Source organism: Ixodes scapularis, unplaced genomic scaffold (genome assembly GCF_016920785.2).
Source record: "Ixodes scapularis isolate PalLabHiFi unplaced genomic scaffold, ASM1692078v2 PGA_scaffold1__304_contigs__length_218370807, whole genome shotgun sequence".
Lineage (NCBI taxonomy): Eukaryota > Metazoa > Arthropoda > Arachnida > Ixodida > Ixodidae > Ixodes > Ixodes scapularis.
The window spans coordinates 193,248,091-193,273,952 of record NW_024609846.1 but is presented as its reverse complement, the minus strand read 5'-3'; the positions used below and the strand labels follow the sequence as shown (position 1 = coordinate 193,273,952).

The 25,862-nt window shown below is 45.3% G+C and overlaps 1 protein-coding gene across 1 annotated transcript; it reads right to left on the bottom strand.

Moving 5' to 3' along the window:
- Positions 1-311: 311 nt before the first annotated feature.
- On the bottom strand, positions 312-24,774 carry LOC115314826 (monocarboxylate transporter 13-like). Its single transcript, XM_040213448.3, has 7 exons — positions 24,743-24,774; positions 22,170-22,448; positions 15,277-15,420; positions 10,006-10,066; positions 6,537-7,043; positions 3,930-4,171; positions 312-553 (listed from the first exon to the last, which is right to left on the bottom strand). Exons 2-7 carry the CDS (start codon positions 22,384-22,386, stop codon positions 381-383), a joined length of 1,344 nt encoding a protein of 447 aa, XP_040069382.1. The 5' UTR covers positions 22,387-22,448; positions 24,743-24,774; the 3' UTR covers positions 312-380.
- Between the last annotated feature and the right edge of the window lie 1,088 nt (positions 24,775-25,862).

Below are 25,862 nucleotides of genomic sequence, written 5' to 3'. Positions count from 1 at the left end.
GCGGCGGCGGCAAAGCGCGGCAGCTGTACGCCGTGTGACGTCCCTACTCCACGTCCGTGCCCAGCACGGAGCACGGCTCATTATGCGAGCCACGCGAAACTGCTCCACCTCGGCAAGCGTAGCTCACGGTACAAAACAGACTCCGATCAGCGTTTGAGCTGCTTGTCCACTCTATATTAAGACTTATCACATACGCTCAACGGCGCACTAGAGGTTCGTCTTTCATATTGCTTAAGTGGAGTATTTGATATTATTTCAGTTGAACGAGTTGAACGAACGAGTACCGCCAGTCCTGTCGTCTTTGTGCCTTTATTATCCTTGTTTTGTTTGCGCTTTTTAACCTTTTAAATGAACGAATTCGAATGCCTTAAACAACGCGGCTAAGTTGATGTGGTCGCCTGTTGTAATTGGAGATGTTCAATGTGATTCAACTTTCTGCTGGCGATCCACTGCCGAATACACTCGATGACCCAGACGATGCATGTTCCAAAGGACATCGCAGCCAGCAGAACATACAGGCTCTCGTACGACTGGCTGCGGTCTCGGTAGTGGCCTGAAACGACGGACGTTGTTTTAGCGTGGAATACATGACAGCATGGACTGTGTAAGAAGAACCCAAAGCAAAAAGCGGCATGTAAGTGGCGTCATTAGCGTCACGTAAACACGTTACGCGGTAAAGGTGATCACAACACCTGGTAACGTGACCATACTCCGCCAAACTTTGCGGACGATTTCTTTTCAACCAAATGCCTTGAGTTTCGTCGACTTGTCGTATATTTGACTTCAGTTACCACTTCAGCAGCATTACCGCCACATTAGGGCTGCCTGGCGGGTGGCGTCTCATTCCCATTTGCTGGCTTAAAGGCGGACGACCAGACACGAGATTCTGCAAGACAGAAGATCCTCCTCACCCTGGGGGAGGAGGAAACAGGCAACGGTGGACAGAGTAGAAAACGGGAGAGGAGGAAGCGGGGGAAAAGTGGAAAGCGCGAACTGGTTGTCGGTCTTTAAGCGAGCAAGTGATTGTAGCGTAAATCCAAGCCATTATTGCCGGAAGTTGCAGTACGAGTCTCACTACGCAAATTATTGCACCGGTATTTAGCTATCCAGAAACGTTATCACATGCATGACGATTTCGTGATGCATGAGCAAAGTAGCGTCGGAAATATTTTGTTCAATTTGATTAAACAAGCTTCCCGCTTGTGCTGACCTGTGCGCCAGAACGGCACTGCAGTGGCAGGGGGTCCGGAGAGGCTCAGAGTGAAAACGTTCAAAGGGATGCCCACTTACATGCGCACGGAGACTTGACAGTTAATATGGGATCTCAAAAATGCGTTTCGCAGTCGTGAATAAGCTTATAACCATATTCACACCCGCCCAAAGTTGAGCTGGCGGGTGAATTCAATACCTATACATCCAGTGCCCATGGTCACGCAATGTCTACAGATAGTTCACGAGCAGCATTTCCTGAGAGTGAAAACTCAACATGCGAGAGCATCACTTGACTCTCAAGGAAATTTAACTTTTCGGGCTGAGGAGTAGCATATTTTGTATGCGTTTATTACTTCTTGTTGACTAATGAAAGAGTAAGATGAAGAATAGACTTCAATCGTAATATTGTTCAATATGGCCCATCATTATTCAAGTGGCCACGTCATACGAATGGCCGAAATCTTCCTCAACTGCTGGCATGAATGACTTGCCGTCGGCCTGGTCTCCTACACGTGCATATCTGTCGCATCTAAGAAAGGAAAGCACAGCCCGAAGGATGAATGTTGTGGCGGTTTCTTCGTAGAATAATTCGTGCCTTTTAGTGCACAGATGGAATCTAACAGTGCAATCTCGATTTCAGGGGAGGATGAACTAGCGCTATTCAAAACTCCGTTTCACACTGAGTCTGAGTGCAGCCGACGATTCGATGCGGTGGAGCAAATCCCGCAGCGTCAATGATGCACTGTCATGTCGCTCGGTGACTTTGTTCGTTTGGAATCACCGGCTAAACAAATCAGGCAGAGACGAATTCGGCGAATCACGACGCATTCACTAGGCGTGATTGATTTAGGCAGTGATAGCGTGATAGCAACCGCACGTTGACGACGAGCGTCGTGAAGATGCAATTTAGACGCTGCCTGATTGGCTACATAGGATTATAGCGTCGGCTGGTTTTGGACATATAGCGCGACACTAAATATAGTTCCCGATGGTAACGGTTAAGGGAACCAGAGTATCACGATTATAAGAAGAGCGCGTCACCGTACGAAAGGCTGATTTTACAGCTAAATTAGTTAGTGATCCTTCGGGAGAACTTCGGTGAGATTCCTACGCAAAAGCACGTCATCGCGAGAAGAGTGATTTTAAGCGGCAGGCTTGCACTCTTGCCATCGCCATCGCCCGTCGAGTTTGCCTTGTTCGTTCGTTGGCGTTGAAAATATTTGGAAGTCAGCGGCGTTGCCCTCTCACAATCTCTCTCTCGTCTTCCCCCCCCCCCCACCCCCCCCCGTTTCTCACCGCCGCCACTTCGGGATTCTGGAACATGCTCGGTGCCTCTACGCAGCCCATGCTCACACATCTCCATTCCCCCCCCCCCCTTTCTACGCCCCCAGACTTACCAGGCCATGCAACTATTGTGGGAATTACTAATTATGAACCACTGAGCAGATTCAACTGAATGCCGCCATGGCAGGAGACAGCAAAGGGCGCAGGGCGCCTACCATTACACACAAGATGCACCGCGTAAGCGCCTTTCACATATCTTTCAAAGTACACCTACGACAATTGTTATACGACTATCAAAGCTATTACAGCAAATATTCTGAGGCACAGCACCACAAGAGCTTCCTCTGTCAATCGAATCACACTTTGTGTGGTCGTTTGCAACTTTTTTTTCTCATAAAACATCGTGCTCACAGAACGTGTTTCTGGCACGAGTGCCGCAGTGCCATGCGTACATGTGAATCGTGGTATTCCAGTAAATAATCATAATGTTCGTGGCAAACGAATATGGGTGAACTTTCCTTTAGTCAATGATCAAGAATAACCCAAAATATTTTTTTTTTTTATCAAAAAGCTTCGGCTACAGGGCGTCAGATCTTTGAGGATGACAGTAGTTCCTGTCAGTTTAAGAAACACAAGTCGTGGCAAAGTTCGTAGTATTTTATTATCACTACGCATTCGATAAGGTTGCGGTATTAGCCAATAAGAGTGACAAAGAACAAATCCTGAAGCGAATCCCGAAGCACGCCCTGCGTTTCACGGGCTGTCAGTACCTATTCCGCGAGCAAGTGTACCAAAATCCGTCTTTCATGCATCGGAACGCCAGTAGGAGCATGCCAATCAGACCGAGGACAACGTAGAGAACCCTTAGGAACCGCGCGGTGACGAGGCAGCCACGTGCACGCCGTCATTGGTTAAGGTCGCGAGAAAACAAAATTCGGCAGATGCACTTAAGACTGCTTACCTGCAGGAATGCAAAAGTATTCCTACATGATGTGCATTCCTACAAGGCGCGCGCCACGTCTTCCTTTTTCACATGGCGCTCCGGCGGTGACATCACGCTCCCTCAATGCTCAGGCGCGCCGACCCCGTGACGAAGCATCGCGGTCCTGTGCTTTTCTTTGTGTTTTATTTCTGAGGCGCGTCCGCTTTGACTTTGAGCGCTACGAAGGCTTCCAAGACGAAGCTTCTGCGTTTCTGCGCTTTTGGCCAACTCGAATTCAGGTGCCGTTTCGCCCAGCCAATGGGAATTTAGATGTCGTTTTTTGCTGCTACAGACAACGGCGGCAGTCAACGCCGGCTTCGCTCCCAGGAACCAGTTAATGCTTTCGCATTAAAAGCACATGGATCGTTTGGGGGGTAAGCAAACGCACGAGGTGTGCAAAGAGCAGACGAATTGCAGCCGCATAGAGGATAAGAACGTCTGCGTATCGTACCTATGAGTAGCGGCCTGGGAAGGGTAGCCAGTCCAATGACCAAAGAGATGAAGCCGATGGTCATAGGCAGTTTCTCTAGGCCAAAGTACTCGACGAGCAGAACCGTGAACAGGATAATGATGCTGCCACTGGCCATGCCGAATACGAGGCTTGTCGTACCAAGCATCACCAGAGACCGCGAGTACACCAGGGCAACGAAGGACGCAGACAGGACTAAGAAAGAGGCTGCCATCACGTCTCTCCTGCATGGGTGGGGTAAAAATAAGGCGTCATGTCAAACTGCGAGAAAATCTCATCAAAAAAATATCCTTTTTTTTAATTTTATCATGGGTAGGAAGGAGTCTTAAGAACTACTTATCCGGTAAAAACGTAGTAAATGTTTTCCCTTTATATCCTTCTACACCGAACAGAGTAGGAAAAACGCTTAGAGTTGAATGCATCCGGACTGTGTGCCTATGTTCAGAGGCCACGTCGTGACAGCCCATGTTTCGAGCTCGCAAATAAACGCTTGAAGCTTGGCAGAAAAACGGGACCATCTTTAAGGCGCTTTAGAACCGCGAGTAACTATGTGAGCATTCGTATTCTAATTCTGCGCATTTTCTAGCGAACTTCAGAAAACTGTAAGTTTTATAAAGTGAACAACCTGGACAATCTTCCTTGACCCACGCCCGTACAGCACTAAAGGACATTTTGTGCGCTTCCCAAAGCTTGCCAAGAATGATGTACCATAGGATATGTTATTGAGTTCGGAAAAGAGCAACTCGGTTATTTTCAGCCTAAGCTCGTTGACCAACAACTGGCAAGGGGTAATGATAAACTACCTGACGATGCCCTGAAGTAAAGCCCTCAACACAAATAATTGTCTTCGCTCTATCCATCCAAACATTTAAGATGGATAACTATATCAGACCATGTATTAATGCAGAAGTGCATTAATACCCTTAAGCTTAAGCTTAAATCAACGAGGCCCGTAGGCCTCGTTAACTTAAGCTTAATCAGATTTCTCGAGCGCCCGTTCCGCGCCGTAACCTTTAACATAGCCCAGTAGGAGCTAGGAATTTTGGCAGAGCTGGCCAGCTGCCAAACTCTTGCGTCGCGAACGAACTGCGTGTATTAGCGCGCGTCGCGTGTAGACGAAATGTACTGCCCCCCCACACGATGCTCTCTTGTCTCAGTGTGTGCTTTCCCCGTGTCATCGCAAGAAAGTAGTGGAAACAAAGAACGACGAGGCGACGTTTGAAAAAGATCATGTTCAAGGTAAACGGGCATTGAACATGAGCTTATGCTGCGTATCTCATGAGATGCAAGTCGGCATATTGCCGTTTGATCGATAGATCAAAACCAGCCAAAAATGTTTTTAAAGATATATCTTTACTTGCAGATTGATCCTAGCGAGCGCTGCACACTGTCTTAGCAATCATATGTTGCCGCGTTTTTTTTTTTTTTAACAAATGGAGTAAATCAACTGCAGTGGATGCAGTATTTAGTTGCGGTATCAGGGTCTGATTAATAAATGGCTCGAAATTGTCTACGCTATACTTTCAACTTTGTGTGTTTATGCGTAACTCCGTCAACTCTAGGCCGTTTTAGTATGAAAATCTTGACAGCAAATCAGTATGAGCGCCCCATACTACCGAGCAGCGATTTCGGCATCACTGTTAATGAGACAACTGACCTAGCAATATGCGGCCGATAGTTTAGGCTATTTGAGGGACTGGTAAATCTGCCCGCGCTGGTATATATTCGAAAATCTAATATCGATGCAAGTACAGACAACAATATTGATCCATATGTACGAAGTAAAAAAGGTGAAAGCCGTTTACAACTCCCTGTAACGCCAAATTGGAGCGCAGCTCTTGAGGAGGAGGAGGGAAGGGTACTGAGGGGAGGGTAGACCCCTCCTTGTCCTCCTCCTCCTCATTCTCCTCTTCCTCCCCTCATTCTTTATATGCTCCGGGGGTCACCTGACCTCGGGGGAAGGGGTCAAGTGACCTCGGGGGAGGGGGTCAAGTGACCTCGGGGGGGTGTCACGTGATTTGGGGGAGGGAGGTCACGTGACCTCGAGGGGGGGCCACATGACCTTGGGGGGTCACGTGGGGTCACGTGACCTTGAGGCGACCCGTGACCTTGGAGTGACCTTAGGAGGGGTCACGCGACCTCGGGGGTCACGTGACCTCGGGGCTTACGTGTCCTTGGGGGGTCACTTGACCTGGGGGTCACCTGACCTTGGGGTGACCTTGGGGGTCACGTGACCTTGGGGTGACCTTGGCGGGTCACGTGACCTCGGGGGCTCCTGACCTGGGGGTCACGTGACCTTGGGATGACCTCGGGAGGGGTCACGTGACCTCGGGGGTTTCTGACCTGGGGGTCACGTGACCTTGGGGTGACATTGGGAGGGGTCACGTGACCTTGGGACTCACATGACCTTGGGGTGACCTTGGGGGTCACGTGACCTTGGTTAACGCCGCTCAAGCCGGAAACGGGCGCCTAAGAGCTGCGCTCTAAAATTTGATTGATATTGGTCACACGACAATTTGTTCTGTTGTGGTAAATATAAGTGAACGTGCCTCTACGCATGAAAAAAAATTAATAAGCCAACACCCGTACCTCTGAAGTATCTTGCGGTCCGACAGTTGACCCGACAAGATGCGGCCCAGTAGGTCCCCGGTGCCATATGAGGGTAAGAGCAGCGCAGCTTCCCATTTGCTGAAACCTCTTCCGATGGCAAAGTCCACAATGGTGACATTAAAGACATTTAAATTGTACGTGTACACAATGCTCGTTGCTACTACAACGAAATACATGGCATTCCTGAGAAAGGACAGCTCCTCCCGCATGGGTATTAATGCTCCCTTTGACTTCGCAGCTCTATCGTGACCACCAGAACCTTGGTTTGTGTTCAGGGGTTCCTCTACCGGGCTCTTGGGGCGTGGTCGATCATTTGGTTTTTTGGCAAGGAGGCAGCCGGCGGTGACATGAAGGCTGCAGGCCGAAAGGATCAGGAGAGTTCCTCGCAACCCGTAGGCCTCGTGCAAGTGCAGGAGAAGCGGAGGAAACATTAATGACACCAGGGTGCCTCCGGCGTAGCAGATGCCCATGCCCGAAGCACGAAACCTATCGAAATATAAAAGTAATCATTAAATTCTTGTAGAACAAACTTTTTCTTTCTTTTTTTACGCAGGGGCAGAGATAAAGGCATAATGCCTGGTAGTGCCCCTGCCTCTATAAAACAAAGCAGGATACAATATATAACAGGGACAATATATATTACACAGGGTGCTTCAGCTAGCTTGCGTCAAGACCTTAAAAAACGCGGCAGCACGCAATGCGTGTCAAATCAACGCAGTATTGTCCAAAGTCCTTTTGAGCAAGTCAGAATAAGTTTTGAGATGTGCCAAGCTGGCTAATTGAACAGAACGTAATTAGCTAACGTTTAAAAAAAATAATGTCTCCGCAAAACAGACCAAAACACGAGATTTGTAGTATGAGAGACATTTCATCTTGTCAATTGCAGCGAAATATCCTTCATGCTTCTTTGCATAAAGGTGCATGCGAGTTTTTATTTTTTTTAAGTTCATTTTGACTAAAGGCCCGTTCACACTCTTGCGACCGAGTACGACTGAGAGAGACGAGATCTCTTAAAACTTCTTAAATGTTTTTAGAATGAGGGAACATACTGGCATTGTGGCGCCATCTATGCGGTGACCCTGGAACTGCATTTCACAAGAGCGAAGGTTTTGCGGGATTTCCGAGGTCAAATGTGCGTAATACCCCTAGAAAGGCTCGTTTATAACATTGACAAAAGCTTTTTCGAGCCAAGAAAGAAAAGATAATGCGCGAGAAATAAAAAAATATGCCAGACCACCGAGTTTACACTGCTTCCCAATAGATGGCACCAGTGTGTTCTCTGGTTTAAGAAGTTTTAAGGAACCCAGGTTTAAGAGGTCGCAAGAGTGTGAACGGGCCTTAAGGGCACGAGCTTTGCAAGTTCACGAGTTTTAAGTCACATGGAACTTTCTAAAATCCCACGCCCTTTCTTTAAAGCTAATAAAAATTAGACACAGATGCTACGTTCATAAAAACGATACAGTGGGATACTCCTGAACAAACTCTAGTTCAGTGTAAACAAAGTTTTCGCACATAATAATATTTTAAAAATTATCAACTTAATCGGTGTTAGTCAGCCGGTTTGGCACATTGCAAGAAATATATTGAACGCTCCGAAGGATTGTGAACAGTTTCATACGATAAGCGTTCATCATCTCTTAATAATTGGCACAAGTCGGCTGAATAACCATGTATTCTATAAACGCCAAAGCAAAAGAAGGGAAATCAATGACGAAACATAAGCGAAGAGCTGGAATAAGGGCCGTGCAATAACGTCAGCAAATATAAATCGCGTAAGGTTGTGCAAATATATGGAAAAAATACAAATCTCACATTTCGCAAAAAAAAAAATTAAAACCAGAAAAGATATAATCAATTTAACTTTGCATTGTAAATCAAAAGGACTGGGCGTTATGTTACTAACACCGCATGGCGGTGCTACTTAGGTTTCAAATTACTTAACAAACATATTAATTATATTTTGTTCATACGTATTATACCTGGATCGAATGAACTACGGGTCACCTCTCAAGGTTACCAACGAATCGCAAATCAAAATTCTTTACACTTGGGTACAATGGGGCTGCAATCCCTCTATCTACAATTACCTAACGGCTCAAATAATAGGGAAAGGTACATCTCATACGCTCAATGGCGTCAGATCTGGAAATATAAACAACTGCTATACCTCAAACGGTCATCATAAAGCGCAGTAACAAAATTCTCTCTTCATTAAGATTTTCTACGCTTTTTCGTGAATGCAGTGAGATAAAATGAGTCAGGGTGACTTCAACTATTTCCGTCAAAAGCCACTCTGTCACTTTCTATGGTCATCAACAGCTTCAAGGGATACCAAAACCCCGAAAATTTTTCTTTTTTTCATAGGTAATTTAGTACGGTGTCAGGGGAATACCCCATCAATATCTTTCAGCAAAGTCACGTCTACTTCTAATAAACCCAAAAACTCAACTGCTCGAAACCAAAACCGAAACACGAGCACGAAAGCTCATGGCCGAAAGTCACGAAGCTACACCTGACCGCGTTTTGTTTTTCTTGTTTGTTTTTCTCCGTTTTTTTTTTTTTTTTTTTTTTTTTTTTGGTGCGTGAAGCAGACGACGAAGTTGCGTGCATCGTTTGTCGTGCGATAGTTTCGCACTTATATCCCTTCCGCTCAACGTTCTGCACTTGAAGATCGATTGACAAGTAGCACGAACGACAGTTTTGAAGTAACGGCCCCACGTTCATCGCAACGTTGGTTTTTCATGCGCCGATATCACGTCATCCAGCCCGCGGTATGCCTGCGCTACGTCGCCATATTGAGAATGATGTGGACATGTACTTCCTGTGACCTATGCAACAATACTGTTTGTTTAGATCAACGTACGTATTTGCAGTTTCTTGGAGGGCACAAAAATAGGGGTCGTATTCTTTTCTATTTTTAATATCGAATGTGTGCCTTATATGACCCACGTCTTTGAATATGTTACGCACACATAGTCTGAACGCCGCGTGACCATGGAAACAAGAGTGAGCGCGACTGAAACCGGCCAATTCCCGACCGGCAGTTTTCATGCGGAAAGATAACAATTTTGAGCCCCAAACTGTGTTCTGGGTAGTTAAGCCCTCATTTATCATCTACAAATAAAAACCTTGGCTAGAATAAATAACCCGTCAATGCTCCTTTAAGGAACGAGGGGCGTGGCTTGACCCGCGCATCTTAATATGACTGTTTTCGATCATTAAGAAGGCGGCATCAACCGATACGCGTCTCGAAGAACGATTTACGAAGAAAGAAGCGTGAACCTAATAACGATTCACGAGAAAGACGCTTGAACCTAACAAACCGTAATCTACGTTCTTATTTTTGGTATTGTTTTTGTTTTTTTAGCTATGATTGAATATAATTGATGATAAACATTTACGCTTTATGGGAGTAATTTGAGCTTCATCAGCAAAACGAGACACTTACCGTTTGAAATACGTGTTGAGAACAACCAAAAGAGAAGGAAACATCAGGCCATGTCCGAGAGCTGCCAAGCAGAAAATGTGCATTATTTATTATAAACAATTTATTTTTGTATTTTGAAATAAAAATATATCAATTACGATATTGCCTCAAGTGCACCGTGCTCCATCGTCTAAACGTATGCATCGCCCTACATGCATGTTTTTCATTTGGTTATAACGTTGCTCAGGGTCGACATGATTATAGTCAACGTCAACTTAAAGGGACCATGAAATTACCTTTTTACTTTTGCCAAATAACTTTTACATTAAACGTTCAATGTTCGCTGAATGCCGAACAGGCATCCAATTTCTTTTCGGTTTATTATCTTCTACGCAAAAAGTTAATGAAATATCGACTTTTTCTTTCCCTTTAACTGACCGCAAAACAAGCTGCGGCGTAATTTTGACGGCCGTGACGTACTCTGGCACAGGAACCGGAAGTTCTCTCGGCAGTAGGAGAATGGGAGGTGTTAGCGGCGGCGAGTTGTGGGTGTGCCGGTAGGTTTTACTGCGCCGATGACGCCGACGTATTTTCTGAATCGGCGCCTCTCATCGCCGCGATAGCCACAGATACATCGCAGCTGAGCGAAATTCAATTAGATATGTTGCGGTTGTGCGTGCCCACAACCGCAACCCACAACCGCAAATATCGGGACGGCTTTCAAGGAAGCCGTCCGCATATTGTGCAGAAAGCCGGCGCTTCTTTAACTTATTCATTGACTTCGGAGACACTCGAGTGAAGGCGACTTCCACAGTTGGCGTTTCGGGCATAGACGCCGGGGTGGTCGTCGTACACTGGTAAAGCACAAGAAGCCAATGGTCTCCTTTCCCCCTTTGTTCCGAAATTGTTTGACCTGCTATGTTTAGGCGAGCTTCCGAGTATATCCCATAAGGTAATTATGTGACCATCTCTCCCCTCATTCGTTTCGGAGTGAAAAATAAACCAAAACGTTCACTGACGCGGGCCGATGACAATTTTGAAAAAACGGCATTGCAAATAAATTATGCGTCTCAAATAGAGAAACGGCAAATGACGCAAAAAACACCTTTAAATTTTTGTAATTTCTCAGTTTACCTTTCTTCTCACTATAGTGTAACAAATAAAATAATATTGTTTTGGTTTGTGATTCCTTGAGTCCAATTTTTGTACTGTAACGAGAAAGTAACGGCGTTATTGTTTATTCAGTAACAGTAGCTGTAACACGTTACTTTTTGAAACCGGTAACTGTAACTGCAAAGGAGTTACTTTTCCCCTCCAGGTAACTGTAACTGTAACACTGCTACTTTTTACTGGTAACCGGCCCATGACTAGTTATGAACCATGGTTAAACGCGCTAAAAAGACGAACACAACAGAGAAGACAAACGTGGGCGCTTAGCATTGCGAAGAACGGGAAGAATACAAAAACAATGAGCCCATTGCGCCCGCACTTGTCTTCTCTCTTGTGTTCGTCTTTTTAGCGCTTTTAACCATGGTTCAAAATCTCCCTCCTCCTCGGTACACACCGTCCACGTGTCGCGGCCATGAGCTTCCGTGCTCAGGTTTCAATTTCGGTTTCAAGCAGTCGACTTCTTTTTTTTACTTTATTCAAAATATACGTGACAGTAGCAAGATATTGACTAGGTAGCCTACTGACACCATAATAAATCGCCTGTCAAATAATGAAAAATAAAGTTTGGGGGATGTCAGTGCCCCTTTAAGACCAGACGCAGTCGACACTACGAGCTCATGGAACTAATCAGAAAGCGTCAAAAGCGCACTATCATGGTGTTCGTTATGTTTCGGTACTTGTTCTATTATCGTTGAACCAATCATAAATCAAAGAGACCGAGTGACTTGCGCGTTTCACTCTGCTTGACTGCTCCCATTACCCAGTGTTGGAAAGTACTTCAAGTACATTGTACTTAAAGTATTATTTCAAGTAGGTTTAGGAAACTAGTACTTTACTTCAAGTACATTCACCGAATATGTGCTTGTACTTCAAGTCTTTTCTTTGGTACTTTCCGAGGAAAGTACAATTCCCGACTTCAAAGTACATTCCCCAAGTTCGGTTTCGTTAAATTTGTATCACGAAATGATGCTTTGTCAACTCCGAAGAAATACTGGGAGAGATATTCTACTCTGATCAGAAACGTGAGCAGACGACGCACCGCTCCCTTTTTGTTCTGGGGGCGGCTTTCCCGTAGCTTTTCGAACTCTTGCTACCTCTCATTCGGTCAGCGCGAGGGAGGAGGTTTAAAATATGAGGAGAGAAAAATTAATCATAATGTATCACCTGAGACTGAGGTGCGGAAAAACTAAATTTTTAAGTTGAAGTAAAAGACAACAGAGGAGAACGTTACAATGTTTTAAGATATTCTCTTTTGTTTTTTCCTTCTATTTGAAAGTTCTTTAATTTTTTTCGCATCCCGATCTCGGGTGTCACATTATGATTAATTATCACCAGCTCGCGTGCACACTCACTGTTTTTTTTTTGTTTTTTTTTTTTCATTAAGGAGAGAACATTCCTCTATGAGAGGATTGCTTGCGGAAGCTACCGGGCTGAGGGCGCATGCTCTCTCAGTACATTTAACCCCCTTGGGTGCAACAATCCAGTGCAAGGGGCGCCGAATTCAGAAGAGGGACTTCTGAATTTGGTTGCATTCCTGAAAATAACTACTCTGTGGTTACTTAACTTTATCCAATATTCGCCACTGTTTTTGAAAATAGATTATGCACCCTAGTACCCCTGACCAATGCATACCAGTTAAAGATGAAAGGGCATCATTAAAGATTGTGTTAAAACACTTCTACTTTACTTTGAAAGTACATTGTATTTATAGTACTTTACTTTAAGTACATTGCATCCAGCGTACTTAATACTTCACTTAAAGTTCATCACGTCTCATTTACTTTGTACTTTACTTGAAGTACCTTTTAGATGAACTTTACCCAACACTGCCATTACCTCGCAGCGTCGGCGGTTCAGAGTTGAGGCTCTAACGAAGTATAAGCGTCTACGCGTGCACCCGTTTTTCACAGAGAACGCACTGGGCCAGTGTGCGAGATTGACGCATTCACCGAATGAAGACGTAAAGAAACAAATTGCTGAGGGAAATGGTGTGTCACGGGACGTATATTTTCTGGCTAAATTTAGCGGAGAAACTGAATGGTTGTATAGGTCCCGTGACGTCAGGCCATGTGGCGTCAATTTCCCCGCTAAAATCGGGGAAACTGGATTGGCGTCTACGTCACAAGACGCCAATTTTCCCGTTAAATTTAGCGGGTAACGGAATTCATGTATAGGCCACGTCCCGTCAATTTCCCCAATGTGTATAAGTCAGACGTCACGTAACGCCACTTTGTCGCCAAATTTAGCGGAGAAACTGAATTGGTGCCTAAGTCATACGACGTCAATTCGTTTTTAGATAAATTTAGCGGAAAAACTTAAATGGTTTCTTTATGCCCCGTGACGTCGTGTCACGTGACATCAGCTCTCCAGCTATTTTTAGCTGAGAAATGAACGGACGGACGGACAAGATTTTGGAAATGGGGGGTGGCGTTGAAAAGCATTCCATGCTTTAAAACGACTTGAGTAGAAAACACGATAGGCTCAGGAACAATTAAACTTTTCTCGCAAGATTTAGCAAAACGTTTTGCCGTCAACTGTAGCCGAACGTTTCCCGACAAATTTAGCATAAATAATTCCCGACAAGTTTAGTGGAACATTTTCTGGTAAATTCAGCGGGTCGAAAGGGTCACAGCCACATGTGACGTCACGTGACACGGGACGTCAGATTACCTGACAGTACAAACTAGACCACGCACACACTCTTGCACGCCTTGGGAACGAGCGCGGGTTTATATGAGAAGGTTTTGCGAACGGGGCCCAATAACGCTGTCGCATTCCACCCTTAAAGATGAAGCTTAAGCGTCTCCCAATTTTTTTTTTATCCTCGACATTTATGTTATTCGCTATAAATTAGTAGTTACACAGTACTACCAAAACAGCACGATAAGAAAACATATTTCATATTCAAAGAAAAAAAAACTTGTTTGGTGTTTACATAATGCACCGAAAAAACGGGTTCGAAATAAAAACAAACCGTGGAGAATTAAAAAAAGTAATAAAGACGTAAAACGAAGCACTCTAGCTATAGCCACTGAGAGCTCAATAAGCATGGGGCGTGGCGAGTGTCAACCATCTCATTATCATTCCGCACCTAATTAGATTATGACTTGGGCCAATACCAACGTTGAAGAACAAATTTCGAAGCAAGAAACGTGAGCGTAATAAACCACGCCATGTGCTCTTAAGCTCTCATTTACTACGCTTGAACTTTCACTCTTTTGTATGCCGGGTGTTTCTTGTAAACTTAACATATTCGTTAAAAAAAAAAAGTCCCGTGAAACCTAGACTAATGCGATCTATGCAGGCGAGTTATTCGACCATGGGGACATAGTATTGGGGGCTAATCGTCGCGAGAAGCCAAATAATTAACTAAAGTAGACGTATGATCCCAATCAGAAACTTGCTGAACGTCGTCCAAAACCATTATGTTAGTTATTTTCACAAAGATTTTAAGCGCCTGGGAAGAGCGATGTAAAACTAACCACTGGTGCAACGGGCTTAAGGTTCAGGGTGAGAAAACGCGGATGATAAGATAGGGAAAACCGCGAGGCCGCGCGTTATAGCAGCGGTAGTCTCGCTCCTGCTGCGCGTGATAACTTTAGTGCCCCACCGTGCTTACCATGTGCTCCAAGTCTTTCTAATATCGACGTGTTCTTTCAATGACGCTCAGCAAGTTTCTAAATAGTCTTGTTTATTTCCAATTTTTAAAACTCTAATTAACATATTGCAGTTAATTAGCCGACTTGTCGTTACGATTAGACCCCTATGCTATGTCTTCCTGGCCGTATAATGGCTCGTCTACATAGCTGCGCCGACCGCGTTGCTATGCGTTGCGTCGTGAAGCACAGCGCGTTCCCTGGCTGTGACTCGTCATAAGTGTCGCCATAGCAAAAGCTCGTTGCAAGCCATCTTCACAAGGTGCAAGTGGCTGCAGCCGCACTCAAATGCAACTGTGTGAACGAGCCTTAACTTAACTTATATATATATATATATCGATGGCTTCTGCAGCAAATCTGCTAGGAATGCTCCAGTTTGTTGATTACATCATCAGAGCCGGCTCGTTACGATTATTACAGCGCACAGTAAAGATTAATGAAGCAAAAAAAAAAAACATCACGGTACCTGTGATGACGCCCAGTCCAATAATCATGGCCGTTACATTGTAGAACACGACACAGAACAGAATTCCCGAAGCCGCCAGCACGCTTCCTGCGACGGCAACGGTCCGCACCGGGAAACACTTGACCAGAGCGCCCCAGACGAGCCCTGTGGAAGAAGGCGACTCACAAGTGTGATTTGGGTGTTCTTCTGATAGCTTTGCGATCAAGCAACCTATACAGGGTGTGCGGAGGTAAACAAAAACAGATAATGGCCGAACTTCCGTGTGGAGTATGTTAGTTCCGTCTGGTTACTGTTTATGCTAGTGTTTGAGGACACTCATTGAGTAGCGCGTACTTTAAAAGTCTCACCGCCAATGACTAACTAGGTACCAAACTTGTGCAAGTTACTCGAAAAATGTGATGGGTTACAATTACAAATTACCGAGCCTCAAATGTAATGGATAATCCTTACGAATTACTTTCGCTGAAAAGTAGCCGATTATTTTACTCGTTACGTTACATATTACATTCACGTTACTTTTCCCGTACAGGCTTCAAGAAAACATTTGAAACAATTTTCATGTTTCAGAAATGTTCCGCAAAAGTACTTTTAATTTTTTATACTCCCGCATTTTAGTAGTTCTTTTAACAATAAAAAAAAAAGTTGTATTGAAGAGAAAGAAGCTGCCAAGGCAGAGAAAGCTGCAATCTCACCCGCCATCCCGTTAGCTTACGTTGACAAAATGATCCCTGGCATTCTGCAGACAAAGCTAGCGGTGCGCATGCTCAGTAGCAGCGACTACCTCCCGCTACGAGATCAAGAAGACAACGCCAAGTAGGCGTTGTCTTCTTGATCTTTGTTTTTCGCTTATTTGTATATGCCTTGCCCGTTTTTCAAGTGGTTCTAGTGACCGGTCATATAAAGAATCGTGTTTTGTGTTTCGGTCATTTTCCTTCTCACGATGTTTTCTATTTTGTTGCACTTGTTATTTTGATGCTGCTGAATTGCCTGCTCATATCGCTCCAGTGTTTGTATTATGTCCGTCTTTTTAGAAAGTAACGAGTACTTAAAGTAATCCGTTAACAATATTTCGTAACGAAATGGTGTTTTTGTTACAAAGTTATCTCGCCAGGACTGAAACTTTTTTCAGAATACAGTAAGTGTTCCATGAGCAGCCGAGGGTAAGGGATATGGGAGAAAGAAGTAATTTTTGGAATGTAAATAGCCCTTCCTTCAAATGCAATGAAGGCGCGATGGCACTTGGCGGGGTTTGTAACGAGCATTACTTGCTATCAGAATACTAGGCAGGTGCCTAAAAATTGTGAATGCATAAAGGACTGCGTTTCTTCCTTGTTCATGTACCTCTTCTTTCGGGGTATAGCATCATATTATCTAAAATTAGTGGCGTAAATCGCGGGGAGATCAGGAGAGTCCCCTCCCCTGTGTTTAGAGGGGGGTGGGCTTCTTGCAAGTGTTCCCCCCTGAGACTTTGCATTAGAACAGCCTTTATTTTGACCTGCTTCATATTTGATGTCAACAGGCGCCATTCAGAAATCAACTCGAAATTCCAACTCCTCAAAGAACTAACGAACAAAAAATAATAGCAATTAGACATGAGGAAGAAACATAGAAAGGGGGGACGGACAACGAAGACGGACAACGAAGGAAGTCTTCGTTGTCCGTCCCCCCTTTCTATGTTTCTTCCTCATGTCTAATTACCGTTACCAACACGTTCGTTTTGTACTTAAAAAGAATAGCATCTATTCGATCGGTTCGAACAGATCACTACAGCCTCGAGGTTATCAAGAATAAGCGATAAGGCACGCGATTCATAATGCCTCGTCACCTTCACTGTGTTTTCAAAAGGGGAGGCGACGTATCTTTCTGGCCTTGACGAGAGCCCCGTGACCTTTGGGTGCCACTTGAGTTCTTACCGGGCGGCCTCACTTTTTTCTCGGCTTTTCTCTCCAGTGTCTTGTCTTTGTCGCCTTTGGACTCTCTCGTACGCCCGTACCCCCCCCCCCCCCCCCCCCCCCGCTCCCCTCCCTCTCTTGTTCCTGCCTTCTCGCTCTCCCACTTTTCTTTTCTGAATCTTATTAGCTAAAGGCCCGTTTATACTCTTGCAACCGAGTACGACCGAGAGAGACCAGACCGGTTTTTAAGCCTTTCGCGACTTCTTAGGACAGGATGCGCAGCAGCAGAGCTGGTCCTAAGAGATCGCAAGAGGCTTAAAAACCGGTCTGGTCTCTCTCGGTCGTACTCGGTCGCAAGAGTGTGAACGGGCCTTTACTCTTTTAGAGCCGCCGTCTTTCTGGAGACTAAGATGAGTCGCAAACCATCTTTGCGGCGACAGCTCCGCCGTGAGGTCCGGAGAGGCGGCGACCAGGTTGGGCATAATCGCCATCATCCTAATACCGGCACTTGAACTGAGCCCAGCGTGTATGGATTATGGAATGAATGATCAAGGCCATGGTAGGTAGTAAAAACTTCGTTCCTCGTTTGCTGAGCCTTTCCGGCTCTGGGGACACCGATGAAACCGAGCATGGTACGCGGCGGAGTCGAAGGCACTCACGACAAAAAACGAAGGCGCCACAGGGTCTGTCGGGTTTCGACTTAAACCGCTAAAAGAGAATTCACCTATCCGCGGTATCTGTATGGCGGTGAATGTTTGGCTACAGACAGGCTTTCCCAATGACATGCAGCCTGTCCCACCCTCGCTCCTTTTAAATGCTCATAGGCGTCCACGTTTTTTTCTGCTTCTTTTTTGTGCCTTATCTTAGCAGTGCACACGACCAACAGTATGGTACTCAATAGTTCACCCTTCCGTCTGTTTCCACTGCAAGGAGAGGCGCACGTAATGATCGTCTTTCCCTGCCTTTGGATTCATCCGTGCTGTTTCAAGTTTCGGTTTCCGGCACCGTTTTAGTCAGGTCATACCAAACAAGTTGGCCCTACAGTTTGTTTACCTACACGTTTGTGACGAAATTCTGAGCACGAACGTTCATACGAAGACGCCTATCCTCCTGCTTGAGCAATTTCGTCCACCCTCATCGATCATTTCGCACCTGCACGCATCTATGGAAATGCCGCCAACACTGCATAGTAACCAGCCGAGCAACCTTTTTGTTTTATTGTGCCTGTGACTTTTAAATGGATTCGGAAGATGCCGCGAAAGCGACAAAGTTCGCTGAGGTCCTTTCTGCCAAGCTCCAAGCGACCTACTTTGGAAGATTCCGCAAAAGACATTGTTAAGTTTAACTTTGAATGTAACTTCTCAGTGATTAAGGTTTGTTTTTCGGGTGACAGCGGTGCAACAGACAGGGGCCTTTACCTTAATAAGAAAAGGGAGTGACTATATGTTTCTTAATATCCGCAAGCCAAATCGGCTTGCACTTATAAAGGTTTTAGATAGGTGAATAACCGCCACAAAATTATGAAAAGCTAACAAAAATCTACAAACTGACTTTTACATCAATGGTTTTGTGGGCTACGTGGTAATTTCAGGTTCAAAGGGAGCCATTATTAAGTGCTAACCCACTTTACAGGCGCTATGCAGATCACGTCACATCGCAAGGGGCGCTAGCATCGGCCGCCGCGGGAGCCATGTTTGCGGTCTCGTTTCCACCTGCGTAGCGTGCTGCCTGCCGTCTGCCCGCCTTTCTAAGCTGGGTTTGTCAAGAGTTTTTCGCATTTATCGGGTTTCTTCAGCAGTATTCAGTGCTATGTTTCTACTTTGGCACAGAGGGGTCATCTTCTGTTATGTGTTTTGTGGTTAGCCCGCGTATTTCGTTACGGTTGTTCGGCTAGCTTTGCGCTCCGTATCGCGCAGCTTGCCCTGCTTCAAAATGCGACTGCAGTGTCATGTGGCTAAGTAAATATGCGGCTCAACTTTTTGGGCGAGTGAGTGATCGCTATTTAAGTAAAGCGGTGCCGTGGAAAGACACAGCACGTCCACAACGTGCTTGGTGAAAAGTGAGGGATTGTTCTCCAGCGCCGGCCAAGGGTTATGTCGAACGCACAAGGACGCCGTATACCAGCACAGCAGCCGCCAATCGACTTTGTTCTGTCACCAAATCAGCACACAGACTGGAAAGCAGCAGGAAGTGGCGAGCCGCTGTATGAAGATAATTTTTCAGGTGTCGTAAGTACCTCCTGCGCCGGGGTTTGTCATTTCTAGGTCATTCAGACAAAGAAGGAAACTTATACCAGTATCTCATGTCACGCGAAGAAGACAATCAAGAGTCGACCCCCTCGGTGAAGCGAAACCCAAAGTACACGTCTCCACTGCTTCAAAGCGAAATAATTAGTCGCTTTGGGAAGGCTGTCAAAAAAAAAAAAAAAAAAAAAACATAGCCAGCGCCATTCCAACAACAAACTACGCCATCATCGTAAATGGCACGCGGGATATGGCTGGTGTTGAGCAGGGTAGCATATGCGTGCACTATGTGAACGACAACCTCAGACCAGTTGAAGGTTTTTCTAGGGCTCTGTGTCCCGCCGAAAACAAAGGGAGCCACGATTGCAGAAGCCGTGGTGGATTTCTTGACTAGAGTTGGGCTTCCACTCTCTGGTTGCCGGGCGCAGACTTATGACAGGGCTGCCAACATGAGCCGGGAATTTAATGGATGCCAAGCGATTTTAAAATCTCAAAACCCACTTGCTATTCACTTTCACTGCGGGGCCCACAGCTTCGACCTTGTAGTTGCTGGCGTCTCAAAACTGCTGTCCAGAACTTCGAGATGCGCTCATGGCCGTTAGGGAAGGGGGGCACTCTCAGCACGTTCTGAGAAGTTCAAGCAGCTTTTTTTGCGAAAAAAAGCAGGGTAAAACCATCAAACCCCTATGCCCAAAGCGATATCTTCCGCGCTGGAGGAGCAAGAGGCCATAATTGCTAAGCAATTATGGTCTCTTGCTTTTGAGATAGGAGATATTCGACGCGCCATGGAATCGGGAAACACGCGCCTTTTGTTGGAAATTGATTTGAGGGTGTTTTGAGTGCTTGAGGAGCTATAAACATATACCTACACTGATGTTCATCCACAGTTAAGGGAATGCTGCAGGCGGTGCAGTCTGCCAAGCGCCAGTTACGTCATTTTCGGTCTGAAGAAGTGTTCGCTGAACTTTTCGAACAGGTTGCCAAAGCTTCTGAGGATGGCAGTGTACATGCAGTGGAACCGCCGAGATCCAGATGGTGCCCCGCCAAGTACGAGAAAGGGAGCACCAGTGACTTTCGAGTTGAAGCAAGATCCTATTTTCGGCGTGTATTTTTTTTTCAATAGTTGATGCAGCACTGTCGGGTATAGAGAGACGCTTTAACTCCGATTCGGAAGAAATCTTGGCATATAAGGCGCTGGAAAATTTTCTTTGGAACGCGCAATCGGAAGCAGATGTGAACGCAATTCGACGATACAAAGACATTGATTCAGGATATCATGTCTCCCGTGCACCTGTTGCACGAAAAGCACTCCAATCTAAGATCTATCGAAGATGTGGCAGCTACAAATTTGGAATATGCATTAGTCGACAGTCCAGTACTTCAAAGATGTAGAGAGTGTCCTCAGGGTTATCATGGTGATGCCAGTCTCCTTCTGTAAGGCGGAACGATTGTTCAGTGCCCTGAGAAGGTTAAAAACATGGCTGCGGAGTACATGGGGGAGACACGCCTAAGCTGCGTGGCACTGGCACATGTTCATAAAGACGTTGAAGACCGCATGGGGTTGTCGCAGCTGATGGGCAGTTTTGTTAGCGCATGCAAGAACCGCGCTCTCGATTTTCGTCATTCCCTAAGGTTCTAAACCGGGAAACTTAGGGACCTATTACGAATCCAGATTTTAGAGTCCTCAGTTGCCATATTACGCGAGTGACTCGCAAGCAATAGTAACTAGAAACTTTCAGTTAACGCACTGCTGTTTTGTGATGATTCTGTACTGGTTTTGTATACATTTTTATTTTGGAGCGAAATCGTGTTACTCCTCTTGTGTTTTATGTTTTGCTACTGTTGCTGCCAAAAGGATGGCATGGCCCTGTCAGGCATTTCTGCCGTTATCCAAGTCACCTGAGACATTTCTGTAGAGTTGTCTCAAATAAAGATATAAACAAACAAATTTAACAAACAAGTTTCTTTTCTCTTTCTTACATCGCTTTTCTACGTTCGTCTTGTGACTGATGTGTAGACTTCATTGGTTCTTTTTTTATATATAATTTGAGTTTGGAACGTTGTTCGAGCAGATTAATTCGTTGTGCACTGTAAACCGTTAAAAATATTATAATAACGCTAGATATGAACATGTGTGCACGTTGTTTTTTTTGTTTGTTGTTGTTTTAGTGTACAGTTTTGATATGTGTGTAAATTAAAATTCATATTTTGAATAATCAAGATGGCTGCCATGGCAAAGTTCGTGACTCCCCCTGACATTTTCCTGGATTTACTCCACTGCCTAAAATGCCAACTCAAATAGAATTTGTTAGCGAAATGCCTCTGCACCTGTTACATTATTCTACAAACACGCAGTCTCTACCCAACTTCCTACGAAGCCAAGGGGGAACAGGAAAGGATGGGGGTGTTAGCACACCGCCTATCTTCCTTCCTTCCGAGCGGCGCTCCAACATTGGTCTCGCTCGTCATAACATCCAGCCGATTCGGCCTCGTTCTGTTGCTTACACTCGCTCTCACGGCCTTTCTTTGGTGCGATCAAAACTAGCACGAGCAAGCAAGATTCGTGTACGCTTAACACATAAAGCTATCGCTTTCAAAGACGTCCTGGGGACGCGCTCGTATGGACGTCGGGCGGACGTCTTTGAGGCGTTAGCCCCACACCTTCACCGGGATGTTCAGGGATATGAATATACAGTAACCCTGCCCGTAGCTAAAATGGGAGAATAGGCGAAATGACATAAGAAGGAGGTTCGTGTACCTACGAGCTGTGACACAGTTCCCAGAAGACTGAAGGGCCACGACGCCAGCTCCCGCGAAGCACCCATCTCGGAGATCATGGTTATGAAGACGATTCCTCCGCAGCGGTTGATGATGAGTGTCCAGAAAAAGCACCAGCTACAGACCAGGGCCATGATCCAGCTCCATCGCGAGTCTTGGTAAGGGAGCGACTGTTCATTCCTTTTGTCGGCACCCATCACTGCTCAGCACTCAGCGCCGTACGTGCACTTTGGGCTCATCGCAACGAGCCTTTGATAGCCTGTTAAAAGCATTCAGCATATTTTGCATTTTAGACATTATTTTTGCTAATTTTATGTTTAGTTCTATTTGTTTGTTTAAATTATTTTCTTTATTCAGTGATGCTCATTAAGAGCAACATGCCTTCCGGTGGTACATCATAACACAGACGAAAAAAGAAAACAAATTAACATACACATAAATCACTGACGTTATGCAAAAAAGAAGCCAAGCCAAAAATAAATATAGTAAGTAAACAAGAAGATATCGTGGTAACTGCAGGTCATACAATGTCTCTCAGTTTAATTTTAGTGATGAAAACACTGCACCCTTGGATTGGGGAAGGGGAGGGGAGTGTATTAAAACATATTGATCGTTCGATGCCTTACACATTTGTCTGTCTCCGTTAATCCTGATCCGACTTTGAAGCGGGTTCCTTCTAAAACAACAGATCATATGCACCGTTTTTATCGGTATTATTGATAACAATTTACTATATCTAACATTTGGTTGCAGGCCTGTTCACACAGCAGCTTTTCATTGTACATACATTTCGCTGCATCTGAGCTTCTTAAGGTCGAGGTACGACTGTGTTTTACTCGTAGCTTTGCGACCAAGTGCGCGTCGTGATTAAACACAAGGAATAAAAGATGTAAGGTACGTTGTTGGGCTAGTTGGTTCATCTTAGTAAAACATATAAAATAGCGCAACAGAAAGACAAGGACAAGATGTATACTAGATGTAGGCGCTATACATATAGCGCCAGGACAGGCGCTATATGTATAGCGCCCGCCCTGTATACATCTTGTCCTTGTCTTTCTGCTGCGCGATTTTATATGTTTTAATAAAAGATGCGTTTGGCTTTACTTTACGTACTGACTTCTAGAACACCGGGCGTAAAAACGCAAAATGCCCTTTATACGAAAACTATATGCATCGCGGCCGCTGCACTAGGGTGGAACTTTCCAAGAAGGCAACATGGTCTGGTGTTTCCACTACGACTAAGCTAGCGTCGCATAAAAAATGTCCCGCTCTTCAAGGTAGAACAAGAGTTATGGCTGTGTAATAACCAGAGGAATTATTACAAGAAAAAAAAAAAAAGAACTACTGAAAGGCCATCAAAGCTACGTTAAGTAATACAAGGACTCCCGACAGAAATTGTTTCGCCGAAATTGCCGCAGCATTACAGCAGAAGCTTCTCCTATGAGCACCTGTCCAGGTCGCTGCCAATTTAGGCCAATTAAATTATCAACATACTACACAAAAGGTACAGTCGGGAGCAAAAGCTTGCGGGGCACGGCAGCGCGTGCCGAAATGCATCGCCGCGCCGTGCAACGGCGCGCCGCCGGATTAAAAAGCCGCGCTTGGCGCATGCGCGCCCTTCGTGCTGGCAGTCATGTCTCTTTCGCTCATTTCTGACCGACTCACTCCTGATAACCGGAGTCGGCGCCAGGAGCGCAAGTTGCCGTTTCGCTGGCTGTCATGCCTCGCGTCCTCTTCAGCTGCCTCAGCAGCCGCGCTGGGTGACTGAGCGCCTGGCTACTCCCCCCTCCCCCCGCGAGTTACGTGACAAAGCGCGGCGGCTTGAGGCGGCTGCAGCAGACGCGCAGCATCACAGCGAAGCGCTAACTCGAGCCCCTGGCGCCAACTCCTGTTATCAGGAGCGCGTCGGAAAGACACGAGCGAAAGAGACATGGTTGTGAGCACCAAAGGCGCGCACGCGCAAAGCGCGTCTTCTTAATGCGACGGTGCGCCGTCGGACCGCGCGGCGAGTCATTTCGGCACGCGCTCCCGTGCCCCGCAAACTTTTGCTCCCGACTGTACTTGCAATATATCAGAATTGTCACAAAAGATGTACTGGAATCAAAACAGCTCCATCGCTGGCACTACGGCCTTTGTCTCTGCAGCAGCGATGAACTGTCCAAAATGTCTATCAGGGTTATCAGACTAGCCCACATAACGCTAAATAGCAGCAACCGCAACGAAAGCTTCTTTATTGCTTACTGTCTGCATTCGACAGAGCTTCAATCGGAAATCGTGAACACATAATACGCAACCAAAAATGCAGCTTTAGCAACATAACACACCATACATGGCAGCAACGGAACCAAACCCGAATGTCTGAAGTATTTCATTTGGCAAGCTTAAAGAAACCTACTGTTGTGTTGAAGAAACAAAATGACCACTACATCTTACGTTTTTATTTTTATTTTTGTGGCTTTATTAAGCCCTAAACATTAAATAACTTCATTATGGTATCAGAGATGCGAAGATATCTAACAATTAGGCAAAGTTACGAACGGTAATGTTGCTCACCTTAGCTTGCGGTAGCCAACGTCTGAGATCTCCCGCGTATTGCGCCTGAAAGTACACAAAACTACGCATTTCAAGCGCCCTGCGATTTTCTGGAAAACCGTTTTCTACCAGGCCCCCTTCCATGCAACCAATTTCGGACTCATTGATAGGCAGGTAACCTACCAAATGGTACGCTGCGTACTTCGTAGCTTACTTTTCTTAGCGGACGGAGGGCCTTATCCGTGTCTGTGTACGGCTCGTGTATTCCAATCTAACCTTGAGCTGGCGAACTTCTTATGATAACGAGCGTTCTTTGATGCAGATTAGCAATCTGCCGAGCGGGAGAGAAAAGAAAACAACCGGCATTTGTGCAACTGGGAGAACACGGTAAACGCGGGATGATTCTCTTCTACTCCAGTCCCAGGTTAATTCAACGTAGAGAAAACTAGTTTTGTGAAAGTTGTAAACACTGAAAGCTTAAGAAAAGCAGGGCCAACTTAATATTTAAGACATGAAGAATAAAAAACCCGGTTACGTTTACAGAAACCACAGTCTTTCAGCTAGCAACGACGGATGTTTATTTTCGAGCACGACAAATTTCCGCGTCGGCCAGGGTCCAGATAAAGGGTGGGGAAGGACACAACGGAAGGCTTATAATCGGGAAGGCAGATAAAGAATGAGCCTCCGTATCGTGACCGTTCATGTTTATAATTATTTGTACTAATGGCCTGATAAAATCCATTTCACGTCTTGTCAGAGTTAATAATGCAGATAAGACGTTCTTTTTTTCTTCTTTTTTATGAATAAGCTTTTGATAATTTCAAGTCGAAATCGATGACCATGTCTTCCTAGAGACACGAAACGACGAATGTTTATTGTCGTGCCCGAAAATAAACGTTCCTCGTTTTAAATAAACTTTCTGAACGTTTTAAGGTTTTAAAAATAAATATTTGTCACATCGTACCATGATTGTCTATGTTCATAATTTTTTGAGTTCCCCCTAGCCTGATCAAATCCATTTCACGTCTTATCAGAGTTAAGGATGCAGACTAGTCGTTATTTCTTTGCTTTTTCGGTGAAGAACGTTTCGATGACTTCAAGTGCAAATCGCTGACGATCTCTTCCTAGGAAGACGGAACGA

What these genes read in the sequence shown, in the direction of transcription:
- LOC115314826 (XM_040213448.3), bottom strand. Translation starts at nt 22,386, where the DNA reads ATGGGTGCCGACAAAAGGAATGAACAGTCGCTCCCTTACCAAGACTCG. An exon ending in CTCAACACGTATTTCAAACG is followed by an intron (nt 7,044 to 10,005) that starts GTAAGTGTCTCG and finishes ATATTTCGATAG; the next exon opens with GTTTCGTGCTTCGGGCATGG. An exon ending in GACCGCAAGATACTTCAGAG is followed by an intron (nt 4,172 to 6,536) that starts GTACGGGTGTTG and finishes CCACCCATGCAG; the next exon opens with GAGAGACGTGATGGCAGCCT.